The following is a 23,460-nucleotide window of genomic DNA, read 5'->3' on the forward strand; positions in this document are numbered from 1 at the left end:
GACGGACATCAGGAGACACCACTGGGGTTAATTGGAAGAATCAAACAGAATAAACTGCTCCACTACTGATCAAACGAATTTTAATGTGAGTATCAGAGCAATCATTTCAACAGCAAATGACTGACCCAGCGTCCTTGCGTTGACCCAACACCAATCAGCAACAGAGGTAAAAAGAGAATCGATTAGCTGTTAGACACCTAGTTGTTGTTTTGAAGGTGAGGGAGAAAGTGAGAGAGAGGGATCGTGGCGAACAGACAAAAAAACAAAAACCCAACAAAACAAAAAACAAAACACAATGAGCCACCTGAAAGGAAGCAAGTAAATCACAAGACACCTGTTGCTAACGGTGATTATGGCAGATGTAAGAAAGCAGCTGGGTCGTTTCATTTTCCATCAGACCAAGATACCTTACGTGAAGTTGAAGGTACGGACGAGGGGGGCTCTGGGGCAGTGGGCGCTTCATCCAGAACTAGCAGGGAGCGGGGAGAGGCCTCTGGGGCCATGTGGGGTGAGCTTGCGAAAGGATCTCTGTTGGCACAGCACGACGTATCAACTAGGGCTTTTGGACTCATTTCGCTGATTGTGTTTTCAAGCTGTTTGATGGTCTGCTCCAGGCTGTCCAGCGTCCTGTAGGTATTTTTTCTAATTTCATCAGTTCTGGAAATCAGAGTTGAGCCCTCCGGACCGGGTGGCTCTGGTCTCCTAAGCACACTCTTGGCGGTGTCTTCGGGTTGGGACCGAGTGATTTCGAATCTCTTGGCTTCCTTGTGCTGCTTCAAAGCGCCGTCCTCCTCCTCCTCCTCGTAGACCACGACCTGCAAGGTCTTCTTCCCTGTTTTGGTTCCCGTGCGAATGGCCTGAGTGAGAGCCGCCAGTTGCTTTTTAGGGAACTTGAACTTGAACTTCTTCTTGTGGCTTTCAAACTGGTCGTCTGGCCCGTCAGCCTTGCTCTCTGCCCCGGGAGAATCCGCCTGGCTGCACTTGCCCTGCTCCCTCCTGTCCAGCTCCTGTCCCCCCGACGTGTCAGCCTCGGCCGCCGGGCAGTGCGGCTGCAGGTCACGGTCAGCGGGCCGCGCGGGCCCCGGGCTGCCGGCCGCCACCGCCTCGGGGACCGTCCCTGACGCGCTGTGCTGGACCGCAGGGTCTCCGCTCTCCTCCTCCTCCTCCTCCTCCTCTATCTTGTCCTCCGTCATCATTCTCTCTAGTTCCTCATCACATTCCTCGAATATAGTCGAAAGTCTCTTATACGCAGACCGGATGTCCATGGGTTCGTCAAAAATGATGATAACTGGCTTCTTGTCCAGGCACACGACTGGCTCCTCGTTTTCAGCTCCCTCCTGTTGGCCAGTTGTCTCTTTCTTGGCATCTATATTAACCGTCTGCACGTCTTCCCCCTTTTTGCTCACTATGTCTCGGACCTCCCCGCTGGAGAGAACCTGGACAGCGGTCTTGGTGATCATGAAGGCAATGTTGTCGGGGGTCGCGTTGTCTTCAGTGGGGGAACCTGGGGCCGATTCCCCGTCCTCTACGGGGTTCGCGTTCCCGGGCCGCGCCCCCCTGGGTCTCAGAACAACCTGGCCCAACTCTGTCATGGGCACCTCTTGATCTTGAGTTTTGACGTCACACGGGCTCCATTCGGTTGACCTAGTGGGAGAAGGAAGGTCACACCCATCCATATTTTCTGCACCTTCTAGACTCATCTCCTTTGTCTTTCCATAATTCATCTTCTGATGCTCAGTGTCGGATACAGGGTACTGCGGTCCTGAGCTCTTAGGTCCTTTGTGTATTTCGACCTCTGACAGACTAGTGCCAGTGTGGCCAGAATTGACCCTAGACACGTTTTTCTGGGAATAGTTTCTACTGTCTCTAAATAAACTCTTGTTGGATAGGGAATGTTCCTTCTTTTGGATGTCTGTTTTATACTCTGATGTTCTTGATGCATCGGAAAGACTATTCCCCATTGCTATTTCCCACTTAGGGCGGTCAAGAGGTGCTAGAGCCCCTGCGGTGACCTGAGAAGGACAGTGGAGGAGGGAAACCACACACATTAATCAGAAATGGATCTGCCAGAGAAGGTAATTAATCTGCGTGGTATCAGTTGGAACAGAAATCTGCTAAACTCACCTTTCGGGATTCCATTTGGGGGCCATTTTCATATTCAACATCAGATTTCCGTACGTCTTCATGGAAAAATCCCAAATTCTGGTAGAACAGTGTAGGACACGTTACTCCACAAAACCACATCCCCCCAAAGTGGCCTATAACTCCTTTAATTACACTTCCAAACCATGCGGGCCAAGCACATTTGTTACACACCAGTCCAAAGCCCATAGAGCTCTGTTTACCTTGGGTTGCTTTGTTCTCCAACTTCCAAAAATGCCCTGTGTTTGCACAAGATGAAAATCTCAATTAGCAAAAGATTGTAAGTATTTCAGACTTTGTGAGGGAGCAGTTAAGAGAATAAGGGGACCGATTCTATATCAACGCGTTCTCTTTCCAACCTCTGATTGTGAGCTCAGCGGAATCTAAAACGGGAAGAGTGGTGTGGCGCTGTAGAAAGTACAGTATCCCAGCAGGCAGAAGGTTGTGATTCTAATCCAGACCTGCCAGTGAACTGTGTTACTTCACTTTTCTGGGCCTCAGTTTTCTTGCTTAGACACCGAGGAACTAGACCAGGAGAGGTTTCACGTCCCTTCCAGCTAGTTAGTTCAGTGCTATCTCTGCTTCTTTTATGGAAATTGTCCTATAAGGACTCTGCATTTGTTGGGTGTGGTATCTGGAGATGACAAAACCCATTATTTGTTCCTGGGCAAACGACAGATTGGAAAGGTACTTGCGGTTTATGCTTGGACTCGCCAAGTCAGGTGTCACAATAGCCTTCGAACTAATCAGACCCAAGGCGATCAAATCCAAATGCAGAATGAAAATGTTGCCCAAATATCATCTATACATTTCCAGAGCAGACATTTGAGACTAAAATGGTGGCCGTGACATTGTCATTCAGCCTGTAGTCTCTCCTCTGACATGGAGTGAAGGTAGATTTCTGAGGCTCTCACCAAGATTCAGGACGTGAGAACCCAGCGGTGAGGACCAGATATGGATAGTGCTTCACCAAGAAGCGTGGCCTTTCCCGCCACGTGTCTACCACTTTCCTCGGGCCCTGCCATGACACTAACAACAGCTGTGCCTTGTGGCTCCCAAGGCATCACTGCCCTCTTTTCTTGCTGCCGAAGCCTGAGAGGAGGAGGTGGTTACAGCAGGATGAGACACAATCCCAAGAAGGTTGTCTGGTTAAAGCAATGACAACAAAGCACAATAACCAGGCCCCGCCCAAGTCAACCCAGAGCAATCCCACCGCCCTGTTACAAATGGAAAGAGCGTCCATATACATTCAAGGAATAACACACAAACAACAAAGTCAGTATTAATCACAAGGAAACATCATACAGGCTACAAGGTGCATCCACCACTGAACACCTCCTGTATAGCTTGATTTCATCCCAATAAAGCCTCCGAAGTGTGCAACGATTCAGCTGGTGTGGTTGAACAACATAATGTCTAATGTGGGATTTTAAACTTGGATTATTAAACAACAAACACATCCAGTAAAAGGTTTTAAGAAGAATAAGTGAGATTTTGACCTAAGATTTCAACTCTAAACATGGAGTTAGTGTACCATGGTAGGACTGGAGTGAGAATTTACCCATGAATCGGACGAGGAATTGACATGTATGACACCTGTGCAGCTGATGTTCTGCTGGCCCATGGCCTGGGGTCAGGGCTGGCATCTGTTCTGATTGCTCATGGCCCCAGCTTCACCCATTGTTAAGTACTTCAAATGTCACCCAGAGACATACATATGTTAAAACAGATGTTGTAGCAGGAAGTCTCCGATGAAAACCACTAAGATAAAGATGTCAAGGGTAAGTTTAACATGACCTGTCACTTTTGTCACTGGGCTAGAAAAAAGAATGAGTGTACTGAAGCAAGTACATGAACTTTATCCAGCGCAGCTTGGTCACAAATGTCATGTAACCTCACAATGATATCTTATATATAACCTCAGATGGTCAAGAGTCTGCACAAAAGGTAATCAAACCTCTTAATATCTGTTCATAGGCCCTGAGATTTGGATTGTTCAGACAACTTGTAGCAGGCTCAAAATGCATATGGGCAATAAACCGAAATCAGAAACATAGTTATAGGAAAATCCCATACAAGTGAAGTACTAGGCTAGCACCTCATGATGGTAGGAGAAAACTTTAAGGAAATATTTGACTTGTAGAAGAGTAGATGAATAGACCAGGGAGAGGTTAATAACGATAAAAATTTGGGGACAAGTCTCATGGTTATTACAAAATAGGTCAGTCTACCGAGTACAATTAACTGAAATGAGCACTTAAGTCCCTACGAGGCTCTTACTACACAGACCTACTTATTATCTGATGGACTCTTGATTGAGATGAATGAGATCGGGAGGACATGGCTTTCGAATCACAAGGCAAGGAACCTAATGTAACTTTTTAGCCAATTAGCAAATTTCCACAACACAGTGATTGTCTCTAGAGAGATTTTCAAGAAGTTTCCGGGGCTCAGTCAGTGTTTTAGACAGAAACAGTCACATTGGCCCAGCTATGCCCCATGACTCAGGATATGCCCGGGCATCTCATGAATTGGTTTTAATAAGGCGATGCAGGGCAATCCCACAGACTGAAAGGGCAATATATTTCCAATATGATGCCATGGGGTCAATTCAAATTAACAGATTTTCATGAGAAAAATTAATCAATAATAATCTCAAAACCCCTGCTGGTGCACAGACAACCCCCGCCACCCTGCCCCGCCCTGTGACAGTTGTATATGTCAGTTTTGTGGCAGATGTGGTTTGCAGGAGGCTTTGCGATGGCTGTGAGGCAGGGAGGAGGAGGTCAGCTTCCTTGCTTGGGGCCTCACAGCTGGAAGCTGGAAGCCTCAGGACTGCGTCTCTTGAACATAATCAAGTTAGAATGATCCTCTATCTCCCTCACTGAGCTTTCTTACACAGGGACTGAGGTACCCACCTGGTATAGCTATTAGGCTACACTGTGGCTGATCTGTTTGGCTTTATTTGGGGGACACTAGTATCTTCAATTTCTGAAATAGACATTCCTGGTGCAAGATGCTAGGACTTGAGTTGGTCATGATAAGCTGTCAATCCTGAAATTTAGTCAGAGGCTTCATTCAGATCAGATGGCTCTTTATGCAAAAATCATAAAGGCTCTAGGTCAGACTTAAAAAGGTGACATTCAAACATTCAGGCTAAGGTCCTCCCGGTCAAGCACTTATCTAATAACAATGAATTTTGTTCCAGAGCCTGGACATCGGTCTTGAAGCCATTAGGATGACACATTGTGTGTATTAGCACTAAACCTATACTGGACTTACTGTCTCGCAAGGTATAGCTTGAGAATTTGTAGTACTTAACAAAAATTCTATCTGGCATTCTCGAACACGTGCGCAAATACGTATGTGTACGTTTCAATGAGGATACACCTGTGGATGGTGGCGGGCATTCAGCGACGCCATGTGTTTTCTTCCTAGAATCTAATGCTTGCTGCTACTTCTAACGTAGGTGGGTTGGATCTGGAAGACGTGTTAAAAATTAGGAAAAGTGCTACATACTCGATTGGTGTTTCTATTTTTTTTTTCTAGAGTTCTAGAAAAATCTGGCAAGGTGTATACTCTACAATTTGGGAAGATAATGCCTAAAATTCTGCCATAGACTGTTGTGTGGTGTGCAGAGGGACCCAGAGGTCACTGAATAATCTCTGATTAAACCTCAGGCGGTATCTCCATTAGTTTAAAAAAAAAGGCAAGAGAGGAAAAGAGAGGGCACAGAAGGACAAAAGCAGGAGTAGTGTTAGTGTCAGAGCAAGGAAAGAAGGACTGTTGGACCATGTGGCAGATGTGTCACCGCCACGTTACCTTCTTCTCCTTGGGTGGGACTGTGGCCCCCGGCCTAGTGTCTTTAACGTGACTGTCAGCCCGGGACTGCTCGGCATGACTGTTTGAATTTACATCCATAAAGGAACACTTCTGGAATGCCTAAGGGATTAAAATACTGAGATTAACGGGGATCCACGTGCAGCAAGGAGGATGGAGGGAGTAGGCAGGTGGTCTGGAGGCATGGAGACCTCAGCCCAGCCCTGCACGCAGGGGCACCCGGGCCAGGGAGGCAGAGCCTGGAAAAAGTGGGCTCTGCATTCGGCCTCGGGTCACCAAAGCTGAGCGCTGAGCCAGGGGCAAAGCTTGTTTAGCGTCTGTGCCCCGGCATGATTAATGGACAGAAGCCTTGAAAAGAACGCCCTTCCTTTCAGTACAAGGTGAATCTGATTTGTACTTAGTAGGGCTTCTTGCTTTGATCTAAAAAAAAAGTGGACTATGTAAATGAATTAAAACAAAAAGCAACATTTTCTTGTTTGCTTTTTTTTTTTAACCAGCTTTCTTGAGGTCATAGAAAAAAAGGGCACAAGATATTGCCAACCCTTAAATCTTCTAGCAAAAGTAATCCTTACCAATTCATCATCTGCAGGAGTAACAGGTACCACCCTGCTTGGGGGGTGTTCGGAAGTGCATTTAGAATAAAGTGATGCTCTTTGTATCCAGAGGATTCTGCATGGCCTCGGCGCAGCCCAAGCCTCTAGTCCTGTCCCTGAAAACTGTCAATTTTGATTAGAGGAGCCCACATCGGCTCACGTGAGCACTGGGTGACGGAGGCCACTCAGAGGGCAGACAGCACAGTCTGAGTCTCTGAGGCAGATGGGGACACGAAAGATGAAGACCCCAGCAGCCAGGCTTCTTGACATCAGTGGCTCTCAACTCCACTGCCTGTCACCTAGTTAAAAATTAATTTTGTTATGCAGGTGTCACCCAGAGAATAATTAATTCAGAATTCATCTAGAGGCCTTTTTTTTTTTTTTTAAACTCCCCTCAAACAACTCAAATATGCAGCCAGGATTAAAGACCAGTTACTTAAGTGAAAAAAAAAAATCCCAGATAATTGCCTCCTATTTTCTTAATGTCAAACACGGTACTTCGGAAATAACTCTGTGGACAGAAAGAATGACCCATGCCCGTGCCATGTTGACAATCTCAGTACTGATCCTAAAATATAAATAGAGCCGATGCTTGGGACCTTCCCTGGCCTGCTCTCCAGATCCTCGGCCGGCTCCCTGAGTTCCTGCAGCACTGGCTCCCCCTTGCAGTCCCCCAAACCCCCCAGGCCTCGCTGGCCCTGGACCTCCCACTAAGGCCACTTGCCATCTCCATGGGGCTGTCAGACCCTGGGCTTCGGAGCTGGTGGCTTCTTCTGATGCCTGGTAACCTGGAGCATGAAAGCTGTTTCACAGGTATATTTATGGGGCTGCACCTGCTCCTTGCCCTGCCTCGGGGGCATCTAAGTCCAGAGCCCGTGGCTGCCTTTCTGAGGCAGGAGCTTGGGTCCCTACCCCAGCAGGAGGGCTGCCTGGCTTTGGCTAAGTTAGGCTGAGAGCACTTCATTCACCAGTATTCTCTAACCATCAATAATACAACAAGGAGCCAAATACTCCAGCCTTGGAAAACTTCCAGTCAAAGAAAGCATCAGTGATATTTAGGCTTGATAAATGTTCTCAAGCAATGAGCTCTAAGTGGCTCGAACAAATCAATGACTTCTGTCTGGGGGGTTAGTGCAGGATTATTCATGAGCTTAAAAGTCTCTGCTTCTTGGATTACTAGTGACTGTTCACCTTGTACAGGTTTAAAATCATCTAGTGCTTTGTCACCCATGTGAACCAAACTGGGCCATGGCCAATTCACACCATGCTTGGGGCAGATGCCACAGCGAGTGGTCCCGAGCCTGCCTACACATCCTCAGACAAGCACCGATCCCCCAACAACAAGCAACCTTGTCATGCCAGTATCATTAGCTAGAGGGTCCTCACTGGATCACTGAGTGACAGACACCTCAATGCTATCAACATGTCACTAACCTTGTAAATCTGTGGATGACATCCTCTAACCATTCTAAAAACCTGCCGGCAATCTGATTGATGGAGGGGATGTCCCAGGCCAGTCTGGGAGTTTTAGTGAGGCTCAGAAGGGCTCACCCATGGTGACAAATCAAACCAGCAGCCCTGTAAGTCCAAACGGCCCAATTTTGGCAGTTATTACCCAGGAAAGCAAAGTAGAACAGCTGTAGTGGTAGAAATGACATGGTTTGAAAGTTCTCTCATTCCACATGGAGAATGCAGATCTGTGGGGCCTGCACAAAACTGTTAGTACACTGGTGACCAGGCAACAGGTTTTGGAGTCCTACGTGGTTTGGTTGGACCATCTGACCATCCAAAGGGCAAAATAAATTCTACAAGAAGTATGGCTCAAAATGGAATATTCTCCAAACAGACTTTGGTTTGGGAATTGTGCATATGTCTTTGGTTAGAAAATTTCATAGCACGTACATACAGGGTAGATTCACAGCCATGGCTCGAATGTGGGATAAGCTTTGAGTTTGGCTCAAAGCTTGCCATCCTTAATCTTATGAACGGACTGTGCCAATTGATTAAAAAATAAAAATCCCAAACTGAAAATAAAGTATCATTTCTTGACCAGGCCAAAGACAATGGGAAATAGAATCCTTCAGCTTTTCAGGATATTTGAAAAGATGATGCTGACACGGAATGGGAGCCTGGTATGGAGGACAGAAGACCTAAGGGCAACCATTCTAGGTACTAAAACCAAAGGATGGGACCCTAGCTGAAGTGGGCCTTAACCAATCCTTAGAAGACAAGACAACGGCTAGTATTTCTGATCCCTGTCTTTACCACTTTTGAAAGGAAGTCAACTCTTCAGACTAAAAGCAAGGAGAGTAAATCCTCTCAGGCAGAGCTAGGAACACTTGCAGTTGACTTTCTGTATAAATGTCCTGAGCTGTTTGGGGAAATGATCATTCCTTACACATGTCATGAAGTACCCCGACAGCTTAGTTCAGAGCCATCTTGGAAAAGTGGAAGCCATGGCCAGAAGATGCAGCTGTTGGGGCCTATGTCCAAAGGCTCCTTGCCAGCCCTCTCTAGCTAATGAATCCATGAGACACAGCCAGAAAGTCCAAGATAGGAAGGCAGGGAGCCACAGCCGGTCATCTCATGCACGTACCTGGAGTTCTGCCATTATTTTGTCCCCTTCCTCTTCTTCCTCCTCATCCTTTGAGGAGGAGGTAGCGACTGGTGGTGGGGATGGGGTCCAGGCAGAAGCAGGTTCCTCTGTTGGACATTTGGTGGCTCTAGCCTGGGGGCTTGGTCCAGCATCATCACTGCTTGCCTGTGGAAGATTCGAATCACAGATTTTGGCTTAACACCTCAAGGTGCTGGCAAAAAGAGGGCCAGATCACAAGAACACAGGTTCCCTTACTGGCTGGTGCACTGGTCTCCTATCTCTTTGAATCGAGTTCAAAGACTGTAATATCCCCTTGCATTTAGTTTGGGTTTTTGTTTGTACAAGCTGCCATTTTGGTGAATGGACCAAAGACCTTTAATAAAATTCTAACTACTCAACATTTGGTGCCTTTGAGAAAGGCCTGCCCATACTACATCTCCTTGGCGATTGTATCATACATTTAGCACAAACAACAAAACTTGCCAAGTTAAGTGGAAGCTAAAGCTCATTGAACAGCTTTCTGTACAGACTCTCACAACTCTGTGAGAGAATCTCACTTAGCTTTGTAAGATGGCCTTGCTTTTGCTTCTGCTTCTACCCCCATTTTCAATCTTACAACGCCTTGCTGGGGGAAGTAGCTCACGATTTGCATTTTACATTGTCGCAGCTAAAAGTCAAGTAAGGATAAAGCTTGTGGTGCTGAGTCTAGTCCAATAACACTGGCTGAGATTTTCCCATCTGTGGGGCCTTCCTGTGATTTAGCGTAGTCAATTCTCTCCTTCTCTGCCTTACTACTATTGGTGTTCCAAAGGAGAATAGAGAGAAGCTTGTCTAAGGGTATCATTTGAACCCTGAGACCAGTTTACCAGTGCTTAACCCGTCAGACCTTAGCGGTGATGTTCTCCTTCCTGCTGGTGTAGACCACATCGCCGGACCTCGTGGTGGTGAGCCCTGATCCTGGCAGGTAGCTCCGCCGAGGGGGCGGGGGAGGAGGAGGTGGGGACTTACCCCCCAGCTTGTCCAAGTCTTGTTCTGAATTTGGAGAGTCTTCTGGAAAACAGTGTGTCATTTTAAAAATAATCTCTTTGCAAGATAACGTCCAGAACAGTGTATTTCTATAAACTTGATGTAATCTGACTTTAACTTTTTCTAGTCTCTCCACAGTTTGATGATTAAAGGTATAGACCCTAAAAGCCTGACTCACTTGAAATCTCAGAAAGGTCCTGAACAAGGACCTTCTGACTTCTCTCTGCCTCAGTTTTCTCATCTGTTAAATGTGCCCATTATGGTAATCTTCTCTACTGGGGGGCTGTGAGGATGAAATAACTTAAAATACACGAAGCATTTGGAACAGTGTTCACTGGCTTGTTGTAAATGCAATGCAACTATGAGGTATCATTACTAAACAAAAAATCTGGATATTACTTGGGGAGATGGAATATTGGAGCCCAAAGACAAATCCAAGGGTGCCAGGGTGGCTCAGTCAGTTAAGAGGCGACTCTTGGTTTCAGCTCAGGTCATGATCTCAGGATCATGGGATTGAGCTGTAGGTTGGGCTCTATGCTCAGCAAGGAGTCTGCTTGTCCCTCTCCCTCTTCTTCTCCCCCTGCTCCCTATCTCTGTATCCCCAAAATAAATAAATAAAATCTTAAAAAAAGAATGAAAGACAAATCTAGAACACCTTGCATGGCCTCAAAAGCCTTCATCTCTGAAGGCTGAAAGACAGTGTGAGCAGGAAGTGTTCATGCAGGGGATGTCAGGATGGAATCCAGTCACTGAGGGGCCAGAAGGAAAGTGGGAGGCACATGAAACAGAAAACAAAATCAGGAAGAGAATGTAGTTTTGGCTACAGCTATGGGGCTGGAAAGGGTTCTTTGCTGATGAAAGGAGGCAGTAAACACAGAAACGCACAGGTATAAATTAGGATTGACACCACAGGTTAGAAAATGCAGATATCTGCTTAGCTTTCTCCAGAAAAATGTCCTCCCAAAAGCACTTAATAAAATTTAAACAGTCAGCCCCACACATGAGATGAGCACTGGGTGTTATACTATATGTTGGCAAACTGAATTTAAATAAAATAAAATTAAAAAACCAGTCAGCCCCATTCCCGCCATTATTAATACCCCTTACCCCTGCCTTTTACCAGCACTCAACCCAAGGGTTCCCTAAAGCAGGGAAGCCAGAAATTCAGGGTCGGAACTCCCAACCTGGCTTTGCCCCAGCTCTCCCTAGGAATGAGGCCTGCCCTCCCTGGATGTATTCGTCTCTTCTGATTCATGTAGTCAGAGTTGTTTGAGAGGTTTCCATAAGATTGTAATAAGGATGTGGGTAAATCATCAGGGTGAAATGCCCACAGTTGTGTGTAGTGGGTGTTGCTAGTCTCATGCGTGAGGGTGCTGGGTTCCAAGGCCTGAAAAGCACGGGGACACCTGGCTGGATCCTAAGCCAGCAGCAGCCTGGCCAGGGATGGCCTCAGCAGCTTTGGGTGTCCCTCAAGGGACTGGCACAGGCTGATGGACCCTAGGGGGAGCCCAGGTCTCCTCTCCTGTGTAAGGACAAAGAATGCCTCTTTGATCAGCTTTGGTGAGGCTCCTCTGAGCCCTTTACTCCACTGGGCTTTGCCCTTGGTCACTTCAGCCCAGTTTTCACAAAGAAATCTGCTAAATCAGTTTAGTAAGAATCCTCCCATTCTTGACATCTGATCTGGTTCTTCATTCCCCACCCTGGACATCCAAGCTCTTGGCCTGCCCTTGGCAAGAATCTTCCTACCCTTGATATGCTGCGTTCAGAGTTGAGTTCAATTTCTCTCCCCCACTGCCGTCCTGAATCAAGTCTTCCCTGCTCTTTTGAACGCATAGCTCTGTGAATGATTTTTCTTTAACGTGGAATGAGGCTACGATCCCTAACTTTTCCATAGATGTTTAGAAGCTAGCAGTCCATCCCCATTATCTAAGTAGATCACACAAAGGGAAATACAAAAAGTTTTTTTTAAAACCCTCAGCATAGGATTTTACCTCATTAGTATACACAAATACATAAAAGCAATAACATCCACGACAAACAAGTAAAAATGATAGAAACCAACATTTGCAGGTAACGGACTGTACCCTTATGCATTTCTGGCAGCCTGTACATTAGTGGACTCTTTCTGAGAAGAAATCAGGCCATGTGTTAAAAAAACAAAAAGCAAGGTGGTCTGGCTGGCTCAGGTGGTGGAGCATGGACTCTTGATCTCAGGGTTGTGAGTTTAAGCCCCATGTTGGGTGTAGAGTGTACTTAAAAAAATAAGATAGAATGATAACATTTTAACGAGTGAAAAATACTTTGGGGACTAATATTTTAAAAATACTTCATGCAAATTTTTTTAATCTGAAGGAATGAAAAGCCCAAATGTGGTAAGTTAAAAGAATGTAGTGTTATTATTTTTGCTGTATAATCATGAGAAGGGACAGTTCTAATTTTAACTATTTTTTTAATCATTTATTTGTGATTATAAAACATGCAGGCACTACCTGACAAAATTAATAATGGGGAAAGCCAATTTAGGTCAGATAGAAACAGAACGAGGTCCTTACCCAGGAGAAGTTCCTCATGGGAACTTTGGGAGAAAAGCTGTCTGGGTGAGAGCAGAGCCATCACCCCTCCCAGACCCCTTCCTTCGCGGGCACATGCTGTCTGACCCCTCCAGGGTCCCTAAGCTGGCCTACACAGCTGGCAGGTGGGAAAAGGGGGTGAAAAACTTAGCACAGGCTGATGGAGAGAGTTTTAGTGGGTGGAATTTTAGAGCAGCTTTGGGAAAGGAAAACCGACAGGGCTTCAGTGGTTCTAAACTGTATCTACTTTCATGTTCCCGGACATGCAATCAGGATGGCGATTCCTGTTCAAATTAATTTTAGCTCCTGGACGAGGCATCATGGAATGTGGCCTTGAGACACTGGGCTGCAGGTATAATCGTGGCTCTGTACACAACTCGAAATCAGAGTATATACGGCATGTGGCTCGTTGGTTGGAGATTTAGTAGGCTGGGTTTTCCGACAGTAATTTTATGTTGTTAGTGACACACTGATGCTTAACTTCCATTGTTTAGTTGGTTCAATATACAATCTAATAATTTTGATTTAAAAAATGTAATTTCGCCTTATGATCTAATATCCCCTTGGGAGCTCATAAAGGCTGACATTTTCTTCCTGCAGCATATGAAAAGCATTTACTTTAAATGCAGCCCTCTTATTCTCCCAGCTGGTGCTATGAAGTGTCATAAATTCATAGGAAATGTGGGAGCCGGGAATCTATATTTTTCCTTACTGGGCACTATTCTAGTATCCTAGTCAAGAACACAGTTTCCCTGCTATGTTTTTGATTAAAAAGAGGTAGTGAGAATCCAGTCATACTTGAGGATTTGGTCTTCCAAGTTTATAATTTTATAAAATCCTTGAGAAGTGAGAGAGTGGGCCTGTTGGCCAGTTCATGCATAAGTGGGCAGCCCAACACTGACCCAAAGGCAGCCAAGGCCACCCGGCTCGGTGAGCACCTCACCTGAAAGTTCTAGCTTGTCTCCTGGAGCATCACCCTTTGATTGCAGGCCGGAGGCTGGTGGCATCTCCAGGTTTGGAATTGACTTCATGATATTGGCCTGAGCTTCTTCTAGCAGCTTCTCAAATTCTTTCCCGTTATAGTGGTCCAGATTTTGCCTTTTCTCTTCCCATTTCCTTTCTGCTTTCTGAAGGAAAATCACAAGTGAAGAAAGTTTAGAAATCACAGGGAAAGCTAATTAGAGATTTCATGTTGGTGTAGGGGGAGGTGTAACACAGGTAAACTGTTGATAAAATCATGCTCTGGTGTCCATGCTGAGAGACATTTGTGCAATCAGATAAACCTGCTCCTGGGCTCTCTGTCACTTAAGCCCAAGTGACTGACATTCATTCGCACAGAAGCAAGTTCAGGAACCCAAATTCGTTCAGTAAATGAGCATTTATTGCTACTTTCCCTATGGTAATAAAAAAGACACAGGGATATGCTTTCCAAAGTATGCATCCCATAACCAGGTTTCTGTTCTCTAAACCAAGTTTTCATCCTGGAGGAGATGTGCAAACAGACAGGAACAAAACCCAAAACACCAGGAACAAAGACACCCACACCTCCATTCCATGTCTGTCTAAGAATTGCTATAGGGCCTCTGGGTCGAATATTCTTACGTATATAAAGGGGGTTATTTAGATTACCTCTAAGTTCCATCAAGTCCTACAACAGGGAGAAATGATGAAATGCATTTCTAAACACCTGCACGTTTTTTAAGAGAACATTTTTCTATGATTTTGGGATGGTTCAGGAAACCTTCCAGATGGGCAAAGGGGAAATTAGCACCAGGATTACTAAAACCCCACAAGGTAAGAATTGAAAAAGACAGAGATCATTTTATCAACACATTTTACACAGGAGACACTGGAGCCCAGTGAGATGAGAGATTTGCTTGAGATTCATGCTATGGAAACGAGAACCTCCACCATCACCATCCTTACCAACTTCCCCGCCTCTCCACTTTATTTTTCCTTCCTAGCATTTATTATCATCTGGGATACACTGGTTCTCTATCTCTCCCTACAAGCAGATAGGTTTCTTGAAAGCACAGACTTTGTCGCCTCTGTTCACTGCCTGCCCCAGAGCCTGTAGGACTTGGTGCACGATGGGGCTCAGACACCTGTTGCGAAGGAAGGTCACCTCATTCTTCAGCAGAGGCCTCCTTACTGCTGATCGGGGCATTTTTATTTTTTTATTTTTTTTTATTTTTTTAAAAATTTTTATTTATTTATTTATGATAGTCACACAGAGAGAGAGAGAGAGGCAGAGACACAGGCAGAGGGAGAAGCAGGCTCCATGCACCGGGAGCCCGACGTGGGACTCGATCCCGGGTCTCCAGGATTGCTCCCTGAGCCAAAGGCAGGCGCCAAACCGCTGTGCCACCCAGGGATCCCCTGATCGGGGCATTTTTAGAGATGACTCATAAGTGGAAACTTAAACCATACACATAACAATGATCACTACGCCTGGCAGGTTCTCAAAAGATATTTGTTAAATAAAGGAGTCCTCCTACTGACAGCATTTCCACGCTGACACGTTCTCAGGAGGAAATGTATTTTCGTGTTGCACCCCTGTCCCCGCTGGGCATGAAAGGATGGAATCATCGTCAAGTGATCACATACTGCCCCTCCCATGACTCACTTTTTGTAAGTGGTTGGCTTGGATTAGGGGCACAGCTACTGACTTTGGGGCAGACAGGAGCTACCTAGTGTTCGGAGGTCCAGTTGCTGTGACTGTGGCCTTGGCAGTTTGAAGAGGTTTGTTTTTTTCTCGAGATCTGAATTATCTACTGCTGATGCGAGAGAGAGAGGCAGGATGGTGAGGACCAGGGTCTGGGGTCATGGGTGGAGGATGCACAGGGCAAGAGAAAGGAAGAAGCAATGATATCTCTTGATAAAAAGAATCTTTAAAAATGTGGCATGTTATCTGTTCTGTGACTTTACGGCCTCATCTTCTCTTTGCATTTTGACTGCCTCTGCCCCCCCACGACCCTGCTAATGACTTCCTATCCAGCACCCTTAATTCCAGACCCATCATCTTAATCAATTATGTATCTTGTTTCAGAGTAATTTTCTGAAGATGCTATTTTTTAGTCGCTGGCCCAAGATGCAGCATTTTGGGGATGCCCAGACCATGACCCTGAGATATATCTCAGACTGGTTTACAAACTACCCCAAATCTGGTTCCAGCCTGTTTTGCTGGCCTCATCTCTTCTGTCTTGTTCCCCTTAAACACGTTTCCTTGTGGCTCCCTTTGCTCCAACATTCCTCTGCCGCAGCATGCCCTCACCACCCTGCTCTGCTTACCCAGATTCTACTGATTTTTCGAGCCCAGTGGCAAGCCCTCCGTAGGCCTGCACCCACCAGTGGTTAAGTGTGAGCCTGCACGCACTGGCTCAGGAGAGCTGACTCACATTTCTCCCCAATTACATGCTCACCGATACCCTGTTGTAACTCAAAATTGACAAATTCTACAAATCGGGGCGTTTCCCCCCAGAGAGTCAGCTGGTAAACACTCCAAGGCACACCAGGGCCTCCCCTTCCGCCAGGTTGGGGTGTTTCATCGTTCTTGAAACCCAGTGACCTTTCTCTTAATCTGGATGTTGAAACCTATTTATAGTGCTAAAATCTATCTTTGATATATATATATACACACACACACAAAAAAAAATCTACCTTTGATACATACATATATATAAGAAGTACATCTGACAACCAGGCTGGGAATTCTCCAAGGGAAAGGACCAGGTGTTATTCCTTTATGGGGTGAGAAATGGAAGTGGGACCCTACCTCAATAGACACTGCTCTGTTCTTGGCACTCACGCTGTGGATTTCCTCGATGAACAAGCTCTGCATGGTGGAGCCATTCATGGGCGTCTGCAGGGACTGAGGAGCCTGGGTCGATGGCAGAGCGGAGGTCCCTTCCTGCGTGGCGGCTGGAGGGCCGGCTAGGTGAGGACCAGTCCCTGCAGGCAGGTGCTGGGCAGGGTTGAGCAGGGCGGCAGACAGCTGGGAGGGCTGGATGACCACGGGGGAGCTCTGTGCATGGTGGACAGTCAAGGGCACCACTTCCGACTTCATGTCGCCGGGCACCCCTGCAGCGTGGGGGTGCTGGCCTGGGCTATGGGGAGCCTCCTCCTGGTTCTTCAGGACTTCCGCGGCCGTGGCCTTCTCCATAGCGACATACTGAGCAGCCTGGGCTGCATCTGTCCCTTTCAAGAGCCCATCGGTGACATGTCTGGGAGAAACCATACACAGCAGTATTAACTCTTAAAATAGGTGGCTTGCATTCTATTCTGATGGCATTAGCCTGAATGCTTGTCGTCCCAAAGCCAGGCAAGTTGTTATTGCAAAATTAAGACATTGTAAAATCTAGAGTAGCAGCTTTCCAGGGTTGAGGGTTTCCATAGCAACTTCCTAATGTCCTCCAAGTGCTTCTTGGCTGTCTCTGGTAGCTGCTTTCTCTGTTTCTCCCTCATGAGATGGCCTGTCTCTCCTTTCCCACTGGCACCATGCTGTCCTGCCCAGTTCCACAGGGAACACATGCTTCTAACAACAACTCCTGCACCGGGTCCTGGCTGGAAACCCCCAGAGATGCTCAGTTCCAACCCCCAGAGCTTCCTAAGCCCTCCATGCTCTCCTTTCACCGCCAAGCTCCTGGGGAGGGCAGTTCATACAGCTGACCCTTGAACACCATGTGGGTTCGGGGTCCTGACCCTCTACAGTCGAAAATCCATGTGTAACTTCTGTCTCCCTACAAAACTTAACAACTAATGGCCTACTGTTGACCAGAAGCCTTACCTGTATCACAAGCAGTTGATTAACATACATTTTGTACGTTATAACTGTATTCTTACAACAAAGTAAGCTAGAGAAAAGAAAATGTAAGAAAATCTCAAGGGAGAGAAAATACATTGACAGTACTGTCCTGTATTTCTCAAAAGAAATCTTGATCTAAGTGGACCGTGCAGTTCAAACCTGGGCTGTTCAAGCGTCACCTGTATTTAATTCCTCCTGCTTGCTCTTCACGTTGCTCAGCCTCGTGTGGTCAGGCTTCTCTACCTGGACTCCACCGAGCCATTCTGCGAGGTCGACAGTGACCTCAAACCCAACAGCTAGGCTAGTCCTCATCCTCCTTTGCCTTTTGGGGTCATCTGATGCTCTTTGTCTATTTCCACCCATGATGCAGTGGCAAGGACATGGCTTTGGGGTCAGACAGCCCTGTGCTTGAATCTCATTGGTTCTGCAAGGTCTAGCTAGATGGTATTGGGAACTTTACCTTTTTGATCCTCATATATTTTTCTATAGAATGTAATAATGAGGGGCCCCCGGGTACCTCAGTGGTTGAGTATCTGCCTTTGGCTCAGGTCATGATCCCAGGGTCCTGGGATCAAGCCCTGCATTGGGCTCCCTGCTCAGTGGGAGCCTGCTTCCTCCCTCTCTTGCTTCCCTTGCTTGTGCACTCTATAAATAAATAAATAAATAAATAAATAAATAAATAAATAAATAAAATCTTAAAAAAAGAGAAAGAATGTAATAATGGTGAGGACAAGGACGGGAGATAAGAATCTCTTCTACGGCTTTCCTTGGGGATTGTTGCTATGATCGAGGTATTTATATATCAGACAATGTCAAACCTGACCTATAATCCTTAATCAGTCCCTTATTTTTCTTATTAAAACTTTCTCTCCTTTTTTATTTGAAAAAGACATTGTATTCGGGGACTCTCTTGTACTACTCACTTCTGTTTCTGTTTTTTTTTTTTTAACAAGATTTTATTTATTTATTCATGAGAGATAGAGAGAGAGAGGCAGAGACACAGACAGAGGGAGAAGCAGGCTCCTCTTGGAGAGGACGAGGTGGGACTCGATCCTGGGACCCTGGGATCACGGCCTAAGCCGAAGGCAGATGCTCAACCACTGAGCCACGCAGGCATCCCATCTGTTTCTTTTACCCACCCCATTCCTTCAATCTCCAAGAATCCCCAAGGACCTGTCCAACCCATTCTCCCTCATGCTACTGTGCCCTCTCTTCCACCATCACTAGTCACCATCATGAAGGCAACTTCCAGTTGTAAATCTCTCCTGCTTCCTGCCCTCCCTCTCTCTGAGGCAGCAATAGGCACAGAAGGCATCTGTGTTCCTGAAGTGAAGGAGGCTAGTAAAATATTTTGATCCATTCTTCAACTTTAAAATGCTACTGAAAAGAACCAAATGATTTTTTTTAAATGTTTACTGTGTTTGCTAATGTTACACTGTAGGATGTGCCAAACGCAGCAGCGAGCCTGTGCTGAAGAATTGGGACTTCATTCATGTTGCAATAGAATTCTGGGGGTGGGAAGGAGCTGCTGCCTCTCTTCATGACCTTCCTCCACCCCTGGAGAGGCCCGGTTACCTCCGCAACATGGTCAGGGTGTCGGTCATGCTCCGCACTCTCTGCAGTAGACTGTCCAGCCGGTGGGGCTCCTCCTTCAGAAACCGCACGGCCTCTACTTCTATGCGTAAGATGGCTCGCATCTTGTTTTGTAGGGTTGGAAATTCTCCTGCAGGCCAAGAGCAGATGGTGAGTTGTAGGAGAAAAAATGGAACAAGCCCCTATCCGGCGTGCATGCTGGACTAGGGGTAGGAGCATGGGGCTTATTGGCTGGAGCACCCCGCACACATCTTCAGGAAGCAGATGCTGGTCGGACACCGGGTTCCAAGTGACCTTGGGCAAGGACAGAGGTCCTCTGCGTCTCATTTCCTGTCTGTATACTTGGGATAAAGACAACTGTCCCTTAGGATCATTTTAAATGAATTTGGCACAAGTGCCCACACTGCAAGAGCCCAGCAGAGAGAAACTATCACTCGTATTACCGAGTCCTCAATCTTACAGCACCCGCTGAAATATAAGCTCCAAGAAGACAGGGACATTTGCCTATTTTGTTCAGTGGTACAGCCCAAGTGCCTAGAACAGGGCTGGCAAACGTAGGTGTTTCATGAATACCTCTGTGTGCATGAATGAACGAATCCTTCACTACTGGGCAGATTTTTACACCCCATCCCCCGAAGACTAGCTTCTGACTTCTCCCTTCCAGGAGGAGGCTCACCTTTCAGAGAAGCCACAGCTTCTCCCACTTGTCGCAGGAGGAAAGCCCCATCTTCCACGTCTTTTAGAGTGACCACGCGGCCAGCCGATGTAGAGTCCTTCTTTAAATCTTCAACAAAGTCTTCCAGCTCACTGTGGGGTGGGGGTGGGGGGAGACCAGAGGATGGGAGTGAACACCGAGGTCCTCCTAAAGCTGCAGGAGCAAAGGGGTCGTCCGAGCCTCCCCGTCATTACCACCAGAGTAGTTTGGTTTGCCTTAAATATTCTGCTGAGGTGTAAGGAGGGTGCAAGGAAGATCTTCCCAGGACATGCTCATGGGGACGCCCAGGTTGGCCAGAGGGAAGATGGCAGCTGGCTGACAAAGGACCCATCCCTTATTTTCAGTGGGGGATCCTGATGCCAATGTAGGGTGTGCACGCTGTGGGATGTGACAGAGGGGACAAGGTGTGCACACTATCGCGGGGCAGAAAGAGGGGGTCCCACCGGTTTATAGCAGCTCTCTCAACTTGGAACTTGATATTTGGGGCTGGATAATTCTTTCTTGTAGGTGCCTGTGCTGTACATCGTAGGGTGTCCAGCAGCACCCCTGCCCTCTACACACTAGATGCTCAGGGCACCCACCCCCAGCCTGTTAGAAACAAGGATGTGTCCAGACATTGGTACAATGTCCCCGGGGAAGGAAGAGGCGGGGAGGGGTGGGGAGGGGCACAAATTTGCCTCTGATCGAGAACCTCTGGTTTACACTGATGATCTCATTGATAAGGACTGACTTTCCGCTCTAAGCTGCAGAGGAAAAATGATCACAGTTCTGATTTCTGATATGTGTCTCTAAGAGAGAGGGAGTGAGAGAAACACACACACATGTGCACACACAAACACATCCCCTATGGTACTGCTGGAGTTCCAACAGAACTAAATTAAGGTCTTCCGCTTCAAGATGTAAACCAACCAACCAACCAACCAAACCAACCAACTAACAACATCCTGTCCCCTGGGCACATTAAAAGCCCCATCCTAAACACACGTTTGTATCTCTTCAGTTGTCTGTAAATCTGAATCTGACAACAGAAAACCTTCCTTAAAGAAGGCGGAGGAAAAGGATGTTGAGAGATGAAGAACCACTAGGTGGCAGCAGGTGAACAGCATTCCACCTGCTGGTGCAGGCAGGGCTTGAAGCAGCCGGGAAGAGTGAGAGAAGACACCAGTGATCTCAAAACCACGGCCTGCCAGGACCCTCCCCACTACGTGGGTGCGCAGAATGATGGGTGGCTCGGCCCTGCAGGAGGGATTCGGCAGGATGCTATCTATGTATGTTTAACAAGGACCATGGGGCAAACTTCATCCACCATACTGAAGTGGGATGGGGTTTTTGGTGATGTCTCTCATTCTATGATAGAAAATGGACTAAACCTGTGATCCTTTCAGATGAAATGATGCAACTTCAACACCAGAGGGGAAAGCCTCACCTGCTCCCTGTCCACATTTGCAAACTATGGAAAGGTACCCAGTGTTATATGAGGCCCCCCCCCAACCCGCCACAGGAAACTTCCTACAGCAACCACATCCCTGAGGAGAGAGCGTGTGCCACTCCTTATAAGAGCTCTAAATATGGCACCTGTGTGGGGAAAAGTTATTTTCCATTTCATCACCAAACTGAAATATTTTAGTGGCAGACGGGACACACTGTCCAGCCCTTTTGAGTTTTGAGGGAAGAGCTAAGACCCAAATGTTATCACGGTTCCATTAACAATCCACAAGCCTGCCAGGCTGCTATGAATCCTCCTAGAAGCTATCATCTGACCCAAAGGCAGTCTGCCTAAAATTCTATTTTAATCTCTTCTACACAGCATGCCTCTTGGATTTCATAACTCTGCACACAGGAGACCCTTAAATGTCACAGCTTTTCCTTTGTCAATCAAGGAACATACATGAAAGTGTATTGATATTATTGGATACAACAACGTCACTTCCGTTCATATGTTTATGACATCTGTTATAAAGCAGTCAGATAGCTTTTGTTCATTCAAAATGTAACAGAGATCGGGGAGCTAAAATGAATGCTGAAAACATTTTCAATATTACGTAATCAATATGACTTTGAGATGTGAACTCTGCTCAAAGGAATGCCAGATGTTCACAGATGCTGTGGTTTATATGTAAATCCATCCTATTTGTGTAAGTTTCTTTTCATTCTACCTTAGTTAAAAGGAAGCATCAAATCTGTTGAAAAGTATTTCCTCTATTATTAGAAGCTCAATTATTAATTCCAAGTAGAAACCCACCAAAGAGAAAGGATCTTGATTGAATTTCTCTCCACAGTTCTAGACTTAAATTTCATTTCTCTGCCAACTGAATGGCTCACCAGCAACTTAACCCTCTCACGATGCCCAAAGGAACATACTTTCCAGTGTGTGTGTGTCTGTGTGTGTGTGCGCGCGCACACGTCTGTGCTCGTAAGGAGAAGGCTGGGGAGTGACAGGGGAGAAGAACTGCTTTCCTAATGTTCCAGAGTTGAAATTTCTGGCTGTCTTTTGTAACCCACTCTCTCTCCCTACTCTGATCCCTCTAATCAGTCCATTTCATTTGATTTCTCTTCTCATTCCTATTTCTACTCCTTGATTCAGAACTTAATGACTTTTGACCAGACTGTTCAGAGCACTTCCAATAGGGTTTCCCTGACAGCGACGTTTCCTCCTCCGTTATCCCGCACGTGATCACCAGAGGGACCTTTCTGAAATACAGCTCCGACTTTGCTACGTCCTTAAAGCAGAAAGCTTCAATGGCCTCCTCATCAGGCCGCAGTAACCGTCGGATGTGAAGACACTTCACAATTTCCCCTGAAGCTTTGTGAAGTGCACATTCTTAAGCTTCGCCCAGGGAAGTTCTGAATCTGGAGTTGGACCCAAGAGCTTTCATGAAAAGCCAGGGATTCGGGTTTCTGTTCAACAAAGACCCCGCAGACATCAAGCAGGCCTGCCGGGCGTGTGGTCTGAGATATGGGCAGTCACCAAGCAGGTGGCAATGGCATTACCCAGATAGGAGACATGATCTAGTACCTTGTACCCCACTCTCCCACCAAAGTGGATGACTCCCAATTCTCCCACAACACCTTGCCCCTTCCTGCCTCACAGGGTTTCTCTGCCTGGGAGCCTCCACAACCCCCAGGAGCCTCCACTGAGGCTGTCCTCCTGTCCTCCAGGCCATCTTGGTTCCATTTAACAAACCATCTGTGAGACCCTACGACACACATGGCACTGCTCTGGGCCTGGGGTCATATGAAAAATAACTAATTTCCGGTTAAGTTTTCTTGATCCCTGGGGCCCAAAAGGATCTCTCCTTCTTGTAGGTTCACCTGGCACTCGTGAGTCACCCATTTTGTGCTATACGCACACTCATATGTTCTGCTTTGCCAGATTGGAGTTCCTCGTGTGCCCTGGGCACGTTTCATTCATGTGCAGCCCACCCACAGAGTCCTCCCATGATACGCTCCCTGTTCCCCTTCCTGTCTCACTCTTGGGCTGGGCTACTAGACTCAGGGTAGTATTGACATTAAAGATGCCTTTTCTAAGCCAGAAGCAAAACATACCTCAGCTAATCGAGAAACATAACTTTTAAAAGAAG

General features: G+C 46.6%; 1 protein-coding gene across 22 annotated transcripts in view; it reads right to left on the minus strand.

Moving 5' to 3' along the window:
• Nucleotides 1–23,460, minus strand: part of KIAA1217 (KIAA1217 ortholog) — a 465,513-nt gene that overhangs the window by 2,686 nt on the left and 439,367 nt on the right. For 14 of the 22 annotated variants that reach the window (XM_055331014.1, XM_055331008.1, XM_055331011.1 and 11 more), the window contains 10 exons: nucleotides 19,841–19,971; nucleotides 19,147–19,294; nucleotides 16,543–16,990; nucleotides 13,711–13,894; nucleotides 10,058–10,221; nucleotides 9,172–9,336; nucleotides 5,965–6,084; nucleotides 2,346–2,381; nucleotides 2,125–2,202; nucleotides 408–2,012 (listed from right to left, as the gene is read on the minus strand). In XM_055331014.1, coding sequence (XP_055186989.1) covers nucleotides 408–2,012; nucleotides 2,125–2,202; nucleotides 2,346–2,381; nucleotides 5,965–6,084; nucleotides 9,172–9,336; nucleotides 10,058–10,221; nucleotides 13,711–13,894; nucleotides 16,543–16,990; nucleotides 19,147–19,294; nucleotides 19,841–19,971 — 3,079 coding nt within the window. The remainder of the gene's footprint in view (nucleotides 1–407; nucleotides 2,013–2,124; nucleotides 2,203–2,345; nucleotides 2,382–5,964; nucleotides 6,085–9,171; nucleotides 9,337–10,057; nucleotides 10,222–13,710; nucleotides 13,895–16,542; nucleotides 16,991–19,146; nucleotides 19,295–19,840; nucleotides 19,972–23,460) is intronic. The other 8 variants (XM_055331010.1, XM_055331012.1, XM_055331028.1 and 5 more) reach the window with 6 other exon arrangements.

Source organism: Nyctereutes procyonoides, unplaced genomic scaffold (genome assembly GCF_905146905.1).
Source record: "Nyctereutes procyonoides isolate TBG_1078 unplaced genomic scaffold, NYPRO_anot_genome, whole genome shotgun sequence".
Lineage (NCBI taxonomy): Eukaryota > Metazoa > Chordata > Mammalia > Carnivora > Canidae > Nyctereutes > Nyctereutes procyonoides.